At 36.6% G+C, this 20,946-nt stretch overlaps 1 protein-coding gene across 4 annotated transcripts in view; it reads left to right on the top strand.

Moving 5' to 3' along the window:
* The window catches only part of ATRNL1 (attractin like 1), a 792,651-nt gene that overhangs the window by 81,281 nt on the left and 690,424 nt on the right, over positions 1–20,946 (top strand). For all 4 annotated transcript variants that reach the window (XM_062214395.1, XM_062214397.1, XM_062214398.1 and 1 more), the window contains exon 8: positions 7,544–7,799. In XM_062214395.1, coding sequence (XP_062070379.1) covers positions 7,544–7,799 — 256 coding nt within the window. The remainder of the gene's footprint in view (positions 1–7,543; positions 7,800–20,946) is intronic.

Genomic DNA, 20,946 nt, shown 5'->3' with positions numbered 1-20,946 from the left:
TTGACTTTCATTACTTGGCTGGCCTGGGAGGAGAGCTGGCTAGGTAAAGGCAGGGGGCATCTCTAACAAGAAATTTACAGTTCTGCCTGCAATGTTGCTGACCCTACTTGACCATCCCCTCAGCTGCAGTGGTCACTTTGGAAGTTGGGCTGAGTGAAGGGCTTTTCAGCTTAGAGCCAATAAGATCTGTGGCTCTGACCTGGGCATCCTTCGACTCCAGGGCAGGTCCATTTCCAGTGATCCAACTCTTGGCAGAGCTGCCAGGGCTCTTCACAAGCTGACTTTGCTGAAGCCCAGGCTTACCACATTGAAAGCCACTGCAGTGGACTGGCCTGTTGGGTCTCCTTGAGGGCAATGCCACCCATTGCTTCTGATGCCTAGCTTTCTTTTCCTCCTGGTTTGTGTTAAAGCAGACCAGAGGATGCAAGTCAAGGGAGCGCCCAAGTCCCATCTCTAATCTTCGGTGGCCTGAACTACAAGTCTATAGTCACAGGCATGTTCTGTAGTAGTTTTTCTAAGGTAGACAATGCCCATGAGGACAATTATATTCTCACTTTAAAACTTTCTTTCCCTTTGGTCTGAAAGGGAGGTTTTTTCTACTTACTGTATACTTCGCTGATGGCGAAGTGAATTCTAGCTATGAGATTATTATTTAAGTTCTTATTTTGGCTATGCTATTACAGAAAAATGTTAGCCATCTCTTTTACAAGGTCTAAAGATTAAATTGTGCGTCCTACAGATTCCTTTATAATAGAAGTAGTTTCCTACCTTGAAGAGAATAGAGAAATGAAAGAACAAGTTGGGCTTAGAATAGAGAAATGAGGGAGCAAGTCCTAGATCGCTTGCTGACAATAGCAATATTACATGAATACTTAGCAAACCGTTTCAACCATTAGATAACAACTTAAGAAAACATTTACCAGAAGGTCCAATGCCTTCTATAAATTTTAAGAATCATGTATTTGAAAACACCTCTTAAATATCTAACATGGTGTAGTTTGTTTAGCCAGTAAACTTAAGCACAACCATACAAAATGTCTTTAGTTTCTTTCTACCAACAAGTTTAAAAGATATGATGCAGAGATTCAGGTCACACAAATTAAAATGTATCTTTGATTGATTCTAGCAGCTTAAATCCATGGACAATCTTATCCATAAGCCCTTTAAAATAAAACTCTTAATAAAATTTCCCCATGTGGACATACAATATGTACACACATATAACATAGCATAATAGACCAATATAGCAATTTTAATAATAGCCTTCAAAATCTTTAACTCTTTTTGTAGATTGCCAATTGATTTAAATTGCTTTCTGTTTTCAGCAACCTCAGTCAACCATACTCTCCCTCCTAGGGCACTTGGATTCTTTAGTCCACAGCCTTGCCAACCCTTGTTATTTTTTTTTATTTTTTATTATTTGACAGGCAGAATTAGACAGTGAGAGAGACAGAGAGAAAAGGTCTTCCTTCCATTGGTTCACCCCCCAAATGGCCACCATGGCCGGCACTGCGCCGATCGGAAGCCAGGAGCCAGGTGCCTCCTCCAGGTCTCCCATGTGGGTGCAGGGGCCCAAGCACCTGGGCCATCCTCCACTGCCCTCCCGGGCCACAGCAGAGAGCTGGACTGGAAGAGGAGCAACCGGGACTAGAACCCGGTGTCCATACGGGATGCCAGTGCTGCAGGCAGAGGATTAACCAAGGAGCCACGGTGCTGGCAGTTTTTTTTTTTTTTTATTGACAACTTAATGAGATGAAATGTATCTCTTTGATTTGCATTTCTCTCATGGTAATCAATATTGCTTGTTTTTTCAAGACTTATCAACTATTTGTGTATTCCTGGAGAAATGTCTATTCAAATATTTGCCATTTTTGAATTGGATTATGTTCTTGTTGTTGAGTGGTAGGAATTTTTTATATATTATGACATTATTTCTCTATGAAATACATGGTTTGCTAGTATTTTCTCCTATGTTTTTTTTTTTTTTTAATTTTTACCTCTGTAGCTGTTTTTGTGCCAGTGCCATGCCATTTTGATTACTATACCTTTGTAGTATGCTTTGAAGTCAGGTATTGTGAGGCCTCCATCTTGATTTTTTCTTGCTCAGGATCACTTTGGCTATTTTGAGTCTTTTGTAATTCCATGTGAAATTTAGGGTTGCTTTTTCTAATTCTGTTGGGAATATCATTGGTATTTTTTTTTTTTTAGGGATTGCATTGAATCTTTTGGTAGTGTAGACATTTTAATGATATTGATTCTTCCAATCCATGAGCAAGGACTATCTTTCCATTTTTTGTGTCCTTTATGATTTCTTTCATCAGTGTTCAGTAATTTTCATTGTGGAGGTCTTTCACTTCCTTGGTTAAATTTATTCACAAATATTTGATTTTTTTTTATGGCTGTTGTGATTACAGTTTCTTTCTTGATTTCTCTTTCTGTGAGTTCATCATTAGCAAACATAAAACATACTATTGTTTGTATGTTTATTTTGTGACTTGGAATTTTACTGAATTGGTTTATCGATTCTAACAGCTTTTTGGTGGAGTGTTTAGGTTTTTCCACGTACAACATCATGTTATCTGCAAACATGGATAATTTGACTTCCTCTTTTCCAATTTTGATACTCTTTATTTCTTTTTCCTCCTTAATTGGCTCTTGCTAAAACTTCCAATTCTGTATTGAATAAGAGTGGCGAAAGTGGACATCCTTGTCTTGTTCCAGATCTGAGGGGAAATGCTTTCAGCTTTCTCCCATTCAGTATGACATTGTCTATTGGTTTGTGATATATAGCCTTTATAATTTTGAGGAATGTTCCTTCTATACCTAATTTGTGAAAGGTTTTTAACATGAAATGGGTGTTGAATCTTATCAAATGCTTTCTCTGCTTCTATTGAGATGACCAATTATTCTAATGATGTGATTTATGATATTTATTGAATTGCGAATATTAAACCACCTTTGCATTTCTGGTCCTGTGGTCTATCTTTTTTAGTCTGTTGATAGCGTCTTTTTTTTTTTTTTGTATTGTTTTGTTTTTGTTTCAGATTTTATTTATTTCTTTGAAAGTCTGAGTTATACACAGAGATGGAGAGGCAGAGAGAGAGAGAGAGAGAGAGAGAGAGAGAGAGAGAGAGAGGAAGGGAGGAAGCGAGGAAGCGAGGGAGGGAGGGAGGAAGGAGTCAGTCTTCCATCTGCTGGTTCACTCCCCAGTTGGCTGCAACAGCCGGAGCTGTGCTGATCTGAAGCCAGGAGCCAGGAGCTTTTTCCAGGTCTCCCACGTGGGTACAAGGGCCCAAGGACTTGGGCCATCTTCTACTGCTTTCCCAGGCCATAGCAGAGAGCTGGATTGGAAGTGGAGCAGCTGGGACTTGAACCAGTGCCCATATGGGATGCTGGCACTGCAAGCAGCGGATTCACCCGCTACGCCACATCATTGGCCCCTGATAGCTTCTTAATGCATAGAAGTTTTTAGTTTTTATGTAGTTCATTTTCTTTTGTTGCCAATGCTTTTGGTGTCATATACAAGAAAACATTACCAATTCTAGTGGCATAAAGCTTTTTCTCTTTTCATCTAAGAGTTTAAAATTTTAGCTCTTAATTTTAGGATATTTTTCCATTTTGAGTTAATTTTCATGTGTTGTGTAACATAAGGATCCAATTTAATTCTTCTACATGTGGACAATTTTCCTAGCATCATTTGTTGAAAGACTATCTTTCCCATTTAATTATCTTGTTACCTTACAATTTTCTATGAGAGTTTACATCTGGACTTTATTCTATCCATCTATATGTTTATCTTTATGCTAATACCATGCTATTTTGATTATTCTAGATTTATAGCAAATTTTCAAATCAGGAAAAATGAGACCTCTGACTCTTTGGTTTTTCAAACTTGTTTTGGCTATTTAGGGCCCTTCAAAATACCAGATGAACTTTAGGATTGAGTTTTCTTTTTCTGAAAAAGTTTTGTTGGGATTTTGATAGGAATTGCATTTGTATCAATCATTTTTATATACTCCTGGGACTCATGAATTTAGCATAATTAAAATTAGAGGTCACTTCACTGGTTTTTATTTTGAATGAACCATGATTCATGTATTTTGTGATCTGTGGCTAAGCCTTTCAAATCACAATTTATGAATTTTCTGTGCTTATGTAAAACAGTTTGGAAAACACAGGAACAGTATAAAGAACAAACCTCCAGTCTTTTTATGCATGTATATGCTTTAAAATCAAATAGTAATCTCTTATATACTTGTGTATGTGTGCATATGTATATATGTATACATACAAATATGCATATGTTTCTTAAACTTATTTTAGTTTAATTTTATTGTTTTTTATATTTATTTTTTGTAATTTGTATTGAGATATAATTGGTATACTTTATAATTCACTTATTTAAGGTATGTAATTCAGAGATTTTTAGTATGTTCAGTAGTATATAACTGTTGTAGATTTTTGTAAGATCTCAGAGTTGTGTGATCAATTTAATTTCATCATTTATAAAGCAACTTTATATTCTTTAACTATTGCCCCGAGCCTCCTTGCAGTCTTAGCAATCATAAATCTGTTTTTTGTCTCTATAGATATCTTTTCTGAGTATTTTATATGAATGAAAATCATACACTAGTGACTTGGGTTTGGCATATTTCATTTAGCATACTGTTTTAAGGTGTAGCATGTATTAGTATTTCATGGCTGAATACCTCTCATTGGATGCCATCTATAAATACACTGCATTTTGGTTATTTATTTATCAGTTAATAGATATTTGGAATGTTTACACCTTTTGGCCAATATGAACATTTTTATAAAGCTTTTGTGAGGGCACTTTTTTTTTTCTTGGTTATATACTTAGGAGTTAATTGCTTGGTCAAATGGCAATGCTGTGTAAATTTTCTGAATATATACAAGATTGTTTTCCAAAGTGGTTGTATCATTTACATTCCCATCAAATCTATGAAGACTACTACTTCTATACATCCTTGTCAACACTTATTAGTATCTTTTTTATGATAGTCATTTTAGTGGTATGAAATGGCGTCTCACTATGGTTTTGGTTTTTATTTTTCTGTTTACTGATACTGTTGAGCATTTTTTATGTAGTTTTTGTAGAAATTTCTGTTCAGGACCTGCCCATTCCAAAATAAGATTATTTGCCTTAATGGCTGAATTTTAAGAGTTCTTTATATATTCTAAATAGTTGACTCTTAGCAGATATGTGTCCTGCAAATATTTTATAGCATTTTGTGTGCTGTTTCACTTTATTAATAATCTATTTTAAAGTGTTGAAGGTTTTTTTCTCTAATTTTAATGAGGTTTATCTTTTAAAATTTTTTTCATTGCTTGTGATTTTGGTGTCATATCTAACAACAGATTGCCAAATCCCAGATCAGAGAATTTACCCCCCTCCTCTTTTTTCTCATTTGAGAGCTTTATAGTTTTGGATCTTACTTTTTTTTTTTTTTTTTTTTGACAGGCAGAGTGGACAGTGAGAGAGAGAGACAGAGAGAAAGGTCTTCCTTTTTGCCGTTGGTTCACCCTCCAATGGCCGCCGCGGTAGCGCGCTGCGGCCGGCGCACCGCGCTGTTCCGATGGCAGGAGCCAGGTGCTTCTCCTGGTCTCCCATGGGGTGCAGGACCCAAGGACTTGGGCCATCCTCCACTGCACTCCCTAGCCACAGCAGAGAGCTGGCCTGGAAGAGGGGCAACCGGGACAGGATCGGTGCCCCGACCGGGACTAGAACCCGGTGTGCCGGCGCCGCAAGGCGGAGGATTAGCCTGTTGAGCCACGGCGCCGGCCGGATCTTACATTTAATTCTTCCATCTATTTTGAGCTTTGTGTATAGTATACAGTAAGGGTTCAACTTTATTCTTTTGCAGGTGGTTATTCAATTTTTTGTACATTCTTGTTGTAGGGGACTGCTTTTTCCCTATGGAATGTCTTGGCACTTGTCAAAAATCAGTTGATGTATGGGTTTATTTCTTGACTTCCAGTTCTATTCCATTGGTTTTGTCAGTAGTGTACCATCTTGATTAGTTTTGTCAGTAGTAAGTTTTCCGGAAGTGTGATTCCTCCATTTTTGGTCTTTGTGATTTTGTCCTGATGTTGTTTGTTGTCAAGATTGTTCTGATATTCTATCTGCCTTGCAGTTCCATATAATTTTGGGATAAATTTGTTACTTTTTACAAGGAAGCCAGTTGGGATTCTTTTTTTTTCCATATATTTTCTTTTCTTTTTTTTTTTTAACTTTTATTTAATGAATATAAATTTCCAAAGTACAGCTTATGGATTACAATGGCTTCCCTCCTCCCCACCAATAACTTCCCTCCCACCTGCCAGTTGGGATTCTGATAGGGATTTTGTTGAATCTCTAGATGTGGAGAGTATTATAATCTTAATGTTGTTTTCTGACCCATACACATGGAATATTTCTGCATTTATTTATACCTTTAACCTTTTTTGGGTTGTTCCTTCTTAAGTGTACAGAAATATAATTTATTTAAGTAGATTAATCTTATATCCTGCAATATTGCTGAATTGATTAGATGTAATTGGCTCTTTTGGGACTGCTTAGTATATTCTCTGCACGAGATTGTGTTATTTGCCAGGAGGATCAGTTTTCTTGTACCTTTCCAATTCCCGTCATCCTTTTCAAAGCCTGTATTAGTTTTTGCCTGTTTTCTCTAGCTACAGCCTTCAGTACTGTGTTGAGTAGAAGTGGCAGAAATGAGCATCCTTATATCATTCCTGACCTTAGGGGAAAGCATCCTTTAACACGTTGGAGAAGTTCCCCTCATTCCTTGATTTCTGAAATAGTGATGATTTATATCAATTTATTATAATCCTATGGGATTAAGATTATTTGTGTAATTTATAAGTGCTATTAAGATTTACCAAAGATGAATTAATGTTTGTAGCATTTTCCTATAACCAAGAGAAATTACTTTAAAAATGTACATGCTGCATAAGTATCAACTGCCTTTCTGGTGAATAGTGCTTGACAAAAACAGTAAATGATGTGAATAGCACAAAGTGGTACAAGTAAGATGGTGGGATGCAAACATAACTAGAGACTCAGATTGTTTAAGTATTGAAAAGATTGTTATGAATGATTAATTAACAAGCTAGTTTATAATTTTTTTGTTATATGGAGAAGGAAATTATTTGTTATAGAACTACTGCACACTTAAATTTTTAAGTTTTGATTGTAATACTGCATATTCTATTCTCATAATAGTGGTTCATTATTCTCTTCCTATAGGATAATTAAAAATATGGGTGGTTGTATGATATAGCCACTTTGAATAAAATGTTTTCAAGTAAAATTTGAAAGCATAGGTATTTCCCCTCTTTTTAGTATGTAAATTTAGTTTTCATTATTCTTGTATTCCTGACCTTTTACAAATAAGAACTATGCCTTATGCATGTTGTGAACATTGACCAAAATTATATGTTGAAATATATCACTTATTTTAAATAATATGTATTGCTAATAAACAACTATTTTGTCTATTAATACATGTATTTTAATTTACAGGAAAACATCTTTATGTATGGAGGCAGAATTGAAACAAATGATGGCAATGTCACAGATGAATTATGGGTTTTTAACATAAATAGTCAGTCATGGAGTACAAAAACTCCTACTGTTCTTGGACATGGTCAGCAGTATGCTGTGGAGGGACATTCAGCACATATTATGGAGTTGGATAGTAGAGATGTTGTCATGATCATAATATTTGGATATTCTGCAATATATGGTTACACAAGCAGCATACAGGAATACCATATCTGTGAGTTTCTTTAAATATGTAATTTCTTCATTCTTTGAGAATATTTTTATCTTTAATAAAATCTCCATATGAATTTAGTCAAAGTGATAAGTTATTTGGGGTGAGAATTTTAAGCCAATAATTAATAATTTTAACATAAGCTTTTTTGATTTAGATCTTATTTATTAATATGTTTATTTTCTTGGCCAAATGAGGGAAAATATTATAGACTAATCTTATTTCCCAGGATTTGAGAATATTTTTAAATATGAGAAATTCCAATAGATGGTGCTATTTCCTTGGATTTTACTTATGAACCAAGAGCTGAAACTAATCCAGTCTCTTTACTATGCATTCCATGATTTCGAGGTTTTTTGTTTTTCAGTTTTCTATTCCTGATGTTATTGCTGAATTTTTATGTATATATTACTGCTTTAAAGTAAGCTTCCTGTCAGCTTTTATAAGAGACTATTATCTGGTGTGTGAAGGTGACTAGGGCAATCTACACAGAGTTTCTGTACTATATTCTTCCTTTTTTTTTGATTTGTTTTTCTAGTGCTTTTTTTAAAAAAATTCTTTATGACATTTTCAAAAATTGGTGACTTAAAAAAAACTGTTTTAAACTTGCCTACAAATAAATACTTCGTGGTTACTATTTAGATTCAAGAAAACACTCCATTTCTGGCTCTGGCCAGTATTATAAACTTAAGTTCTGGGCTCATTTATGTGTAGACAACTTTATAAACAACTATTTAGAGCATGCAGGTTTTTTTTGTCTTTTTAAGTTTTTATTTAAGGTATACAAATTTCATGTATTTCATATATACAGGTTTAAGAACATAGTGGTACTTCCCACCCTCCCACCCTCCCTCTCGCCCACGCTCCCACCTTTCTTCCTTCTCCCTCTCCTATTCCCACTCTTAATTTTTACAAAGATCTATTTTCAGTTTACTTTATACTCATAAAATTAACCCTACACTGAGTTCAACAAATAGTATGAAAAAGAAAAAACACTGTTCCTCAACAGAAGAGACAAGGGCCGTAAATGAGCATGCAGTCCTAATAAGAAAATTCATTTGCAGACCACTGTTAGCAACAGTAAGAGAGTATTTGTGTGCTCAGAGGAAGACTGCCTTTATAAGTCCTTCGCTGTTTCCCATACGTACCTGTAGTGAAGGCTGTTTCATTTCTATGTCTTTAGTATGTCTGGGTTGAAATGGAGACATGTATTCTGGTTTCTGCCATTTCCTGTCTTAATCCTTCCTCCTCTAAATCTGCCTTTGAGACTTATCTCCAGACTACACCACCTATAACTTCATCATTTTGTTTCTCAGGTTGCTTTATTTCTTGGAGAATTTAGCCTCTGGTTTACTGTCACTCTGTCCAGCAAATACTTATCAGCTTTGTTTACTTTTCAGTTTGATAGGCAGAGAGACAGGGAGGGAGGGAGGAAGGTGTGGATGGGCGAAGGAAGGGAAGGAGAGAGGGAGAAGGAGAAAGAGGAGAAGGGAGGAGAGCAGGGAGAGGAGAGAGAGACTGAGAAAGAGAGAAAGTGCTACATCTGTCCCAAATCCCTGCAATGGCTGGGACTGGGCTAAGACTGGGTCCAGGAGCTAAGAACCCAAGTACTTCAACAATTACCACTGCCTCCGAGGGTCTGAATTAGTGAAAAGCTGGAGCCAGGCTTCAAACCCAGGCATTCCACTACAGGACATGGGCATCTTAACCCTTAGCCAGACACCTGTTCCAGTAAAAAATTTTTATGACTTGATTATTTACCTTAATACTTCTTTCAGTATGTGACCTCTTAATTTTTTGATGTTTCTTCCAAAGATCTTACTTTCCATTCTACTTGAGCCAGTCTCTCCCATTGCTGTACTCTTTACCTTGTCATTTTAGTACCTATGGTGGGTCCTATAATTTCTATTTCAAATTATCTTATTCTTCAAGTACCACTGATCTTTAAAGCTCATTTGTTGATTTGTTCTTTCTTTTAAAAACTGATATATTTGTTTAAAAGGCAGAATGACAGACTGAGAGGACAGACAGAGAGATTTTCCATACTCTGGCTTACTCCACAGATCATTGCAATGGTTGGGGATGGGCCAGGCTACAGCCAGGGTCCAGGGACTCCATTTGGGTCTCCCATGTGGGTAGCAGGGCCTGAAGTACTTGAGTCATCCTCTGCTGCTTTTCCCAGGTGCTTTAGCAAAATCTCCGATTGGCCCTTGATGATGTCTGGAATTCCTGTCAGTTTAGTTTGATCTTTTCCCAGATCTCCTGGATGACTGTTTCATATATTTTCCTCTCTCCTCAAATTTCTATCACTTTCCTCTTTGTCATCATTTTCAGCTAATGACTTGACTTCTTATTTTACTGAGAAAATATAAGTAATTAAAAGAGAACTTTTGGTAGGAACTTGTTGGGCTGTAATGGTTAATAAGCAGTGCTACACTGAGTAAATGTCCATACATTATTGTCATAACAAACTAATTATAACATTGAAGTAAATGTGGCTGATTTTTCATATGGGCCAAGAATTGTTTAAGTAATAGTAATAAAATCTTTATGTAGAAGGATTGTTTATGTTTCCAGATTTTTGTAATTTATTTTTGGGTTCATTACAATGCTGCAAGAATTGTAGATATTATTTGTACTTTTTGTAACTCATTTAAAGTTTCATTGTGGCCCTGTTTTCATAAATATTCTGTGGCTACATAAAAAAAGGGTTACTAACATTAAGATAGAGTTCATTATTTACATCTATCAGATCTACTTTATTGGTTAAATTCTTCAAGGCTTCATAAGTAATGTTTTTGTACTTGACATATCTTTTTCTGAAAGTTGAAGTCTTAAAATGTTTATTTCTGCCATTGCTCCTTGTATATTTTGGAATTTATGCTTTATGGGAATTGCTTTTATGGATATTAATAACTAATGTATTTATTGTGATTGAATTCTTTAATGCTATAAAATCATTTATTTCTTTATTGTTCTTTGATCTGGATGCTAGCTGGTAAGATTATTAATATTATGGCCCCTAGTTTTGTTTTTTTTTTCTGTCAGTCTTTTCCTGGTATACCTTTGCCCATTCATTATTGCCACTTACTGTTTCAAAATGACTTGGTTTTAAATGTATCTCTTCTGTAGAGTATAGAATCAGATTTTGCTTTAGGGTTCCCATCTGAGTTTTGTACATGACCTGTACATATTTTTTTTTTATACTCTTTTGTTTTTTTCTTTTTGCAATTCTTATGCTTAGGTGTGTGTGTATGTGTGTGTGTGTGTGTGTGAATGGGTGTGGTAATTCTGATATCTGTCACGATTTCTCCTTGTTCATTGCCTGTTGTCTGTCTTTCTGCACTTCTATGGCTTCTTCTATTTGGCTTTTGGTTTCATTTCTTTTTTGTACATTTATAACTAATCTGGATTGTGTATGATTCTTTTTTTCTTTGCTTCCTGTTTTCTCCCATTTTCTCTTTTCTTTCTTTTTTTAGTTTATCTTTCCCAAGAGGAATAGGAAGATTCAGAACTAAACTATTATCATGTTTATCATACTGGCAATATGGGCTTTGACTTTGGAAGTTTTATTTACCAGCTACTGGTTTTACTAATTTTATTTTAAATACAAATTATTTTAGTACTATTTTAAATGGAGGGTCAGCAAAGTTTTCTATAAATGACCACCTGAATTTGTGGGTCATTGCTAATTAGCTCTGCTATTGTAGTATGAACGCAGCCCTTGATAGTATATAAACAAATGGGCATGGCTGTCTTCCAGTACAACTTTATAAAAACAAGTGGTGAGCCAGATTTAGCCTTTGACATGTGGTTTTTCTGGATATTGTATTTAAGGAGAATTCATGCCCCAGAGTGTTAGGACCATAGCTGTGTATACCTGTGTAGAGCTGTTGTCATCACTGTTTCAGAAGTTTTGGAGTGTTTATTGAACTAAGGCATAGCTCCAAACATTAGATTTGACTTTGTAGTTTACAGGATCACATTTTTGGTTCCACTTGATTCCAGATATATGCAATAATACATATTAGTAATTGATGTATCAGGCATTTTTCTTTGTGGGATTTAGTTCTAGCAGAGGGACACAGATAATAAAAAAAATCATAATAAGTATGAAAGGTATATGAAATAACATTTAGCTTTTTTTCTTTTAATCTCTTGTAGGAGATTGAAAGTACTGAGAATGGGAGGTAGTTAGGAAGGCAAGGTAAGCCAAAATGAGAAAGTGAATTTTGAGCTAAGAATTGAAGGAAGTGAAGGAATTTTGTATGTGGATATCTAGGTAAGGAATGAGATTAGGGAAGTAATAAGGAGCCACATCACCAGGTTTTTATGTGATGTTTGTCTTTTATCTGATTGAAATGGGGTGAGATTTTGGGCAAAGCAACTATTTTTAAAGAAATCACTTTGCCTGTTGTATTGCAAATTAACTTTATGGAGGAATGAGCAGAGAGAAGCAGACCAGTTAGGTAGCTGTTTTGGGCCTCAAATTATAATGGTTTAGACCACACTAGTAGTATTGGAGATGGTGAGAATTAGTTGATTTGTTTTATTTATTTTTAAAGTAGAACTAGTGGTATTTGCTGAAGATTTTGATTTAAATTGTGAGATAGAAGAATTGAGGATGACTCCAAGGCTTTTGACTTGAACAACTGGAAACATGAAGTTGCCATCAGCTGATACGTAGAGGATTCTTAAGTGGAGTTGAGGGTTAGAAGTTGAGCTGGGATATGTTATATATGAGTTGTCTACCAGACATCCACGTGAAGATGTCAAAAAAGCAGTGGGAAATAAGGTTCTGCAGGTCTAGAGAGAGACAGATTTGGGCTGGAGATGTAGGTTTGGAAATACTTGGAATATAAATGACATTTAAGGCCATGAGACTGGGTCAGATCACTAAGGAAATGCATGTAGAAATAAAGAAAATGTTAAAGGGGATTAAGATTTCTAATTTCCTCTTCTTTTCTTTGGTTTGCCTGTTTCCTTTCCTGTTCTCTGTCTTCTAAGTCCGATATTCTCTCTTCTGCTTTACCCATTCTGTTTTTAAGGCTCTCTAATGTGTTTGTCATATGATCTATTGAATTTTTCATTTCATTATGATTTCTCGTCACTATCACTGTTTCTTGTTCTACTAGTTGTTTCATTTCATTTTGATTCCTCCTTAATATTTCATTTTCACGAGAGAGATTTTCTATCTTGTCCATTAAGGATTTCTGTAGTTTAAGAATTTGTTTTTGAGAACTTCTTAATGTTCTTATCAATTTTTTGAGATCCATTTCTTGCATTTCTTCTATCTCATCATCTTCATAATGTTGAATTGGGGTGTCTTTTTCATTTGGGGGCATCATAATGTCTTCCTTGTTCTTGTTACCTCGGTTTTTGTGTTTGTTGTTTGGCATGTTGGAGATATTTGGTTTCTTCACTGTGGTGTTTTTTCTTGTTATACTATGGCTCTATATTAAGCGGACTGTCTGCTTTCACTTTGTGTTTCTATGTGGGTGCAAACTGTTGAAATCTTTACTTAATATATACTAAATTGATCTTCTGTATATAAAGAGAATTGAAAATGAATATTGATGTGAATGGAAGGGGAGAGGGAGCAGGAGAGGGGAGGGTTGCGGGTGGGAGGGAGGGAAGTTATGGGAGGGGGAAGCCATTGTAATCCATAAGCTGTACATTGGAAATTTATATTAATTAAATAAAAGTTAATATATATATATATATGGAAAAAAGGGGAGGATTAAGGAGGAGGGTGGTGAACTGCAAAAATATTAAACAGGAAAGTAATTAATTGTTTCAAATTCTGCTGATGTGTCAAGTGTACTGAATACTGAGGATTGATTATTGAATTTAGCCCTATGCAGTCATTGGTGATCATGACAGATGCATTTTCTGTGTAGTGGTGGGATGAAAGTCTGACAGAATTGGATTTAAGAAGGAATGAGGAGAGTTGAGTTGGAAATAATGAGTAGATCTGATTTTTTTTAAAGATTTATTTATTTGAAAGGCAGAGCTACAGAGAGGCAGAGGCAAAGAGAGGGAGAGAGGTCTTTGATCTGCTGGTTCACCCCCCAGATAGCTGGAGCTACGTTGATCCTAAGGCAGGAGCCAGGAGCTTCCTTTGGGTCCCTAACATGGGTAAAGGGGCCCAAGGACTTGGGCCATCCTCTACTGCTTTCTCACGGTTTGCCCCCCCCCCCCCCCAATGGCCACAGTGGCAGGGGCTGGCAGGAGCCAGGAGCTTCTTCTAGGTCTCCGATGTGGGTGCGAGACTCAGGCACTTGGGCCATCTTTTATTTTCCCAGGTGCATTAGCAGGGAGCTGGATCAGAAGTCAGAGCAGTGGGGATTTGAACCAACACCAAATGGGATGCTGGTGTTGCAGGTGGCAGCTTCACCTGCTGTGCCACAGTGCTGGCCCCAGGGCTGACACTTTTTTTTTTTGCTCCCTCCCTCCCTCCCTCCTCAACACTTTTAATGACATTTGTTTGCAAAGGGAAGTAAGAAGTGTTCAGAAGATGACAGATGAGTTTGAGTTTTCACAGAAATAGACTATGAGGCAAGGATTCAAGTGAAATAATTTTATTTAGAAAGTATGGCTAAATACTGTTAGGAAAGCTGAGAAGTAATGCAGAAATGAGAAGGCAGCCTATGAAGGATCCTTTAATAAATCCATAGTGGTGACAGAACTCAATTACTTGGGCTTTCATCAACACATGATCTTTGAAATTTGCTTCTTAATTGTTAAACTTTGAGTTAGTTGGTGAGTTCCAAAGACTATGTCCTCCAAATCTGTGGACTGTGTTCTCTAACTCTGTCATCTTCATCTGAAGATGTTTCAATCAGTGTGGCTTTATATGGGAATGTATATGGATGTATAATAACCAGATACTTAAAAAATGCTTGCAGGAAGTATACAATAATAAATCTGGCAGGGAAACTTCATGAAAGCACCCTAGAGTATAACTTCTAAACGTGATATTTGAAGTACTTAGCAGTAACTGCAACCAGCAGCTTCCTGTATAAAATTGTTGTTGGGGAAAATGTGTAATGAAGGGACCAGCATACAGTAAAGACTCTATAAGACTCTATAAATTTTTGTTTAAGTTATCCTTCCTAACTGTATGATGATGAAAAGACTCTTATTAATCTGTAGCTATTTTCATTCTTTTTTCCGTATTTCTGAAGTAGTTTCATTTTCTTCTAACTTTCTGGTCTCTGATTATAAATAAATATGACATATACCATTGTTTGATGGTGTCCCCTCCAAAATTCATGCTGAAACTTAATCCCCATTGATTAAATCATGATGGCTCTATCCTCATAAGTGGATTAATGCTTTATAAAATCAGGGATGGAAAGAACTAGCTTAGGTCTTTTTGGCCCTCTGTGCCTTCTATCCCTCTGTCTTGTGAGGATAGCTTTTGTCTTCTCTGGAAGACAGCAAATAAGGCGACATCTTGAAGGAGAGAGAGCAGCCCTCATTAGAAACTAGATCTACCAGTGCTTTCATCTGAGACTTGCTAGCCTCCAGAACTATATGAAATACATTTCTATTGTCTACAAATTATGTGGTCCCTGATATTTTGTTATGGCAGCACAGAAGGACCAAAACAACATATATAGCACTTTTTTTTTTAAATAGTTATTGTTTTTTTAATCTTTATTCCTTTTCTAAGAAGTTAATTTCGGGTCAGGAATCTTACAGTATACCTCTTTGTATGTGTACTTTTGAGTAAGCAATATACATTAAATACTTGACAAATATTTGTAGATGAATAGGGTTTTCAATACATATTCCTTAAAAGTAGATCTGCGGCCGGTGCCGTGGCTCAACAGGCTAATCCTCCGCCTAGCGGCACCGGCACACCAGATTCTAGTCCCAGTTGGGGCACCAGATTCTGTCCCAGTTGCCTATCTTCCAGGCCAGCTCTCTGCTGTGGCCTGGGAGTGCAGTGGAGGATGGCCCAAGTCCTTGGGCCCTGCACCCCATGGGAGACCAGGAGAAGCACCTGGCTCCTGCCTTCAGATCAGCGCGGTGTGCCGGCCACGGCAGCCATTGGAGGGTGAACCAACAGCAAAGGAAGACCTTTCTCTCTGTCTCTCTCTCACTGTCCACTCTGCCTGTCAAAAAAATAAAATAAAAAAAAAGTAGATCTGCATGCTTCTTGATGGTTATTAATAGTATATGGCAAATTATTTAAACTGTGTGCCGTATATATCTTTCCCTTTCTAGTGGTGACTCATAAAGCACTGTGTTTGATATTTTCCATGTCTTTCTAGACCCCTGTGTCCGTCTTTTCTGTCCTGCTTCTGTGTCTTCTCCTTTCCAGTTGGAATCATCTAGTGGTCAGCACCAATAAGATATCTGAGGGTGGGAGATGAGTGAGGTTGAAGTATTTAATTCCTGCAACTCCCTCACTATTGGAGCACCTTGGTTGCTCCAGTGAAAGCTGGAGCATACAGCTATTTTCTATGCTTGATACAGCTATATTCTGTGAGTTCTGGAAACTATTCTTTCCTCTTTTTTTTTTAAGATATTTATTTTCTTTTTTTTATCTGAAAGGCAGAGAGACAGAAATATAGATCTTCCATCCACTGGCTCACTCCCAAAATGCCTGCAACTGCCAGGATTGAGCCAAACTGAAGTCAGGAGCCCAGAACTCAATTTGAATCTCCCATGTGAGTGGCAGGGATCCACATACTTGAGCCATTGCACCTGCTTCCCAAGTTGTGCATTAGCAGGAAGCTAGAATGGAAGTGGAGGAGCAGGGACTTGGACCAGGCACTCCAATGTGGGATATGGGCATCTTAAGTGGGGAGTTAATCATTGCACCAAACGCTCATGCCATTTTTTCTTGCTTTTTTAAGGACTAGAAATGTTGTGAAGGTTTTCTGCTGTGATAGTCTCAGGATATTGCTGCAACCATACCTTTTTAGCCTTTTTTATTAGGCTCTTTAAAGTTAGCTTTTTAAAATTATATCATCTATTTTTCTTAATTCTCTAGCTGATGCATCTCCTTCTGACTCTTTAAAGATTTAAATACAACTTTTTACCCAGATACTTCTTCATGTGTGCTTGCTCTGCAAGTTGAAAGGAAGAGATGTCTTGTGAGAGAACTTAACACTTTATTAATGGAGAAAAATATTGACAGAAGTATAAACACTTTGGAACAGCATGGAGCTAGGTCCTTTAGGCAATTTCTACTACCCTAATTCTTGAACTTTTAAATGCTAATACTAGGCCGGCGCCGTGGCTCACTAGGCTAATCCTCCGCTTGTGGCGCTGGCACACCGGGTTCTAGTCCCAGTCAGGGCGCCGGATTCTGTCCCGGTTGCTGCTCTTCCAGGCCAGCTCTCTGCTGTGGCCCGGGAGGGCAGTGGAGGATGGCCCAAGTGCTTGGGCCCTACACCCCATGGGAGACCAGGATAAGCACCTGGCTCCTGCCTTCGGATCAGCGTGGTGCGCCGGCCGCAGCGCGCCGGCCACGGCGGCCATTGGAGGGTGAACCAAAGGCAAAGGAAGACCTTTCTGTCTCTCTCTCTCACTGTCCACTCTGCCTGTAAAAAAAAAATGTTAATACTATGTAGTCATCTTTAGCATTTTATTTTCTCTTGATGTTAAAGATTGATATATTTGCTTAATATCTTTCAAGATTATTAGCTATTCTAATTTTTTATAAGCAGCACTTTCATTTGCTTATGTATTTCCTTATTAAATAACTATTAGTTGGATATTCTGTTTTTATGATTATGTGTATTCTAACTCTATTTGGTTATTATGTTATCAGCATAGAAGTAACCATGTCTGACTAGAAAAACACTCTCAAAAGTGTCTGATGGGAGGATATTTATTTAAAAGCTCACAACCTTTTGTTGTATTCATTTAAGCTTTCTTTTAAAAGTGATATTCCTATAAAATTATTGAATTAAAAATATTATTTTGCCTATCCACTATTTGGAAAATCAGAATTCCTTTTGTATATTTGTTTTTAAAAATAGCTTTATTACATATACATGTACATATTGGTTTTGTTTACTTGTTTTTGATCTAAAAAGGAAGTCATTTAATGCCATTTTCTGAGGCTTTTTCTCATTTGCCACTGTATTATAAAGATTCATTCAAATAATTATTTGTTGCTGCAGTTAACTCCTTTGCAGTACTGTATTTCATTAGTTGTGTGACTGTCAGAACTCATGAATTTTCCCGTTTGTGAGCTTTTGGAGTTGGTACTTGTTAAATTTTACCAATAATAACAATTTTGAGACATATACTGATAAAACTGTTGTATTTCAAGAGGTAAAGAAAAAGTCTTTAAGATTTCCTGGTAAAAAATGATATATCTTCATGATATATCTTAGGCTTCATGGCACAACAGGTTAGGGTTTCTGCTTAGAATGCCAGCATCCCACACTGGAGTGCTAGTCTGAGCACATGCTGCTCTGCTTCCCATCCAGCTCCCTCTACTGTGCCTAGGCAGGCAATGGAAGATGGCTCAGGTACTCGGACCCCTGCCACTTGTGTGGGAGACCTGGATGGAGTTATGGGCTCCTGGATTTGGCCTGGAATAGCCCTGGCCATTGTGGCCATTTGGGCAGTGAAACAGTGTATGAAAGATTTGTCTTTGTTTTTCTCCCTTTCACTCTTTCAAATACTTATATACATCTTTAAAAAAAGAAATATTTTACAAAGACAAGAGATTTAGACTGGTTTCAGATTTATCAGAGATCATAGAAGTCAAGGCAACCATGGAACAATTTTTTAAAGAAGCTAAAGATAGTATAGGCTAAGAGTTTTCTATTTTACCAAAGTACTTAATGTGTCAATGCTGTAGAAAAACAATTCTGCATATGAGAAAACTCAAATAATATTACATGTATATGCCTACAAGAGAAAGCTAGTAGGATATAGGTATGTAGACTTCATTGTAAAGAATCAAAAACTGAATAATTTAGGTTTGCAATTCACTCAATTCTGTTGATTCTGTTATCACTACGCACCTCTACTATTGAAACTATACAAGCAGCCATAAAAATATGTAAATAAATGCGACTGTGTTTCAGTAAAACTTGATTTACAAAAAGAGTTGATGAGCTGGATTTGGCCTGTAATTTTCCAGCCCCTGTCCTAGAGCATGAGCTTCATCCAATGAAGAGATGACTGGAAACACTTCAGGTCAAAGACAAGTGGAGAACATGTCATGTATTTAATTTCAGAGCTAAAACTAAAAACCTGTTGTGAGCATGTGGGTAGATTACTAGAATGCAAAAGTTACATATTCTGTCCAAGAAGGGGAGAGAGCCCAGGGAGAGCGCACGCACACGCGCACACACACATGCACGTCTACACACACACAGGCTACTGCCTAGGTAGTAGATAGGAATCAAAATATGCCATTTTACTCTCAGAATACCATAGGGTTTGTGAAAACAAGTGTTAGTATTTCAGTTTCTTTTCTGAGCAGGTCTAACTATTTTTGAATATGATTATTTCATAACTTTTATTCTTTCTATGATGTCTTCCAAAGAACAAAGAACACTTATTTATTTTTAAATGATTTATTTGGGGGCATGCATTGTGGTGTAGTGAGTAAAACGGCCCTCTGTGCCTCTGGCATCCCATATGGGTGCTCGTTTCTGTCCGTGTTGCTCCACTTCCAATCCAGCTCCCTGCCTAGCAAAAGCAGTGGAAGATGGTCCAGGTGTTTGAGCCTCAGCCATCCATGTGGGAGACCTGGCTGAAGCTCTTGGTTAATGGCTTCAGCTTGGTCCAGCTCCAGGCTATTGTGGTCATCTGGGAAATGAATCATTGGTTAGAAGATCTCTCTCTCTCTCCCCTCCTCTCTTTGTAACTTTGACTTTCAGATACATCATCAAAAAAAAAAAAGGGGGGGGGGTAGATTTACTTGTTTATTTGAAAGAGAGAGTGACGGGCATGGTTAGAGAGAAATCTTCATCTCTTGTGTGCTCTTGAAATGGCTGCAATAGCTGAAGCAGGGAGCTGGAGCAGAAATGGAGTGAACTCAAACTGGTACCCAACAGGGGATGCTGGCATTGCAGGCGGCAGTTTAGGTCATTGTACCACAGTGATGGCCCCAGGATACTTACTTACTTAAAAAAGTAATAAATAAAGTATTATGTCTGGAATTACCAAGTGGGTCAGTTGTGCTCTCTTATAGATCTAAGATGCACTATTGGATCCTAGTGTTGTAATTTTTCCTGTGTTTTGGAGCATTTTGAAATTTCATCATCCTAGAAGTTAACTCATTATGCGTCATGACTATTCTCAATAATGCTAAAATGAATAAGGAAACAGATTTCTTAGAAAGATAATGCCATAGTGAAATAAATTGTTATCCTTCACTTTTCTTATTACAGTGTCCAAAGTATTTTGTCATTTTAAAAGAAGCCATAAAATAGAAGACTGGAGGTGTTATCATTCCAGCTTGCTTTTGGCTTTTGCTGAGCACAATTTAGAATTTGTCATTTTTTGCCCATCATGGAAAACAGGAGAAATTGAGGATGAATTTTTTCACAATTATTAGAAAAATGAGAAGATGAATGCAAAGAGATAGCAACATTCTGAACTTTAATGATAGTGAAGTCAATCATTTAAGTCACATCTCAGATTATGAATCTTTAGAAAAATGATTTTCTAAATGAGATTTTTCAAACTCATTGAGTGAACAACATGTTTTTATCTTTTATGACATTTGTGCCTCAACATTAATTTGATAAAAAGATTTGTTATATTTAAATTCTCACTGGAAGCTGAAAACATAGTTTTTCATTGACACTTTTTTCTTCTATAAATTATTTATAACATGACTTGATAATGTAAAGCAACTAAAAGGAACCATTGAGCCATGGTAAATGCTGATTACTGTTGTTCCTGGTATACTGAGGATTAAAACTGACAGGCCAGATAATAAAGTTAAGTGAGAAAAAAGGGAATTACAGGCACCATGAAAACTATAAAGAGAAAGGAAACCACTGAAACAAATATGTAAATTTTCTTAAATACTAAATAAAAGAAAGCATATTAAAAAACTCAGAAAAATACATCATAACACATAACAGAACTAAAGATCAAGGTAATATCAGTCCATCTTTTTTTTAAAAAATGTTGTTTATTTCAAAAGCCAAGAGAT

Source organism: Lepus europaeus, chromosome 17 (assembly GCF_033115175.1).
Source record: "Lepus europaeus isolate LE1 chromosome 17, mLepTim1.pri, whole genome shotgun sequence".
Classification (NCBI taxonomy): Eukaryota; Metazoa; Chordata; class Mammalia; order Lagomorpha; family Leporidae; genus Lepus; species Lepus europaeus.
The sequence above is the reverse complement of the archived record's forward strand: the minus strand, read 5'-3'. Positions and strand labels throughout refer to the sequence as shown.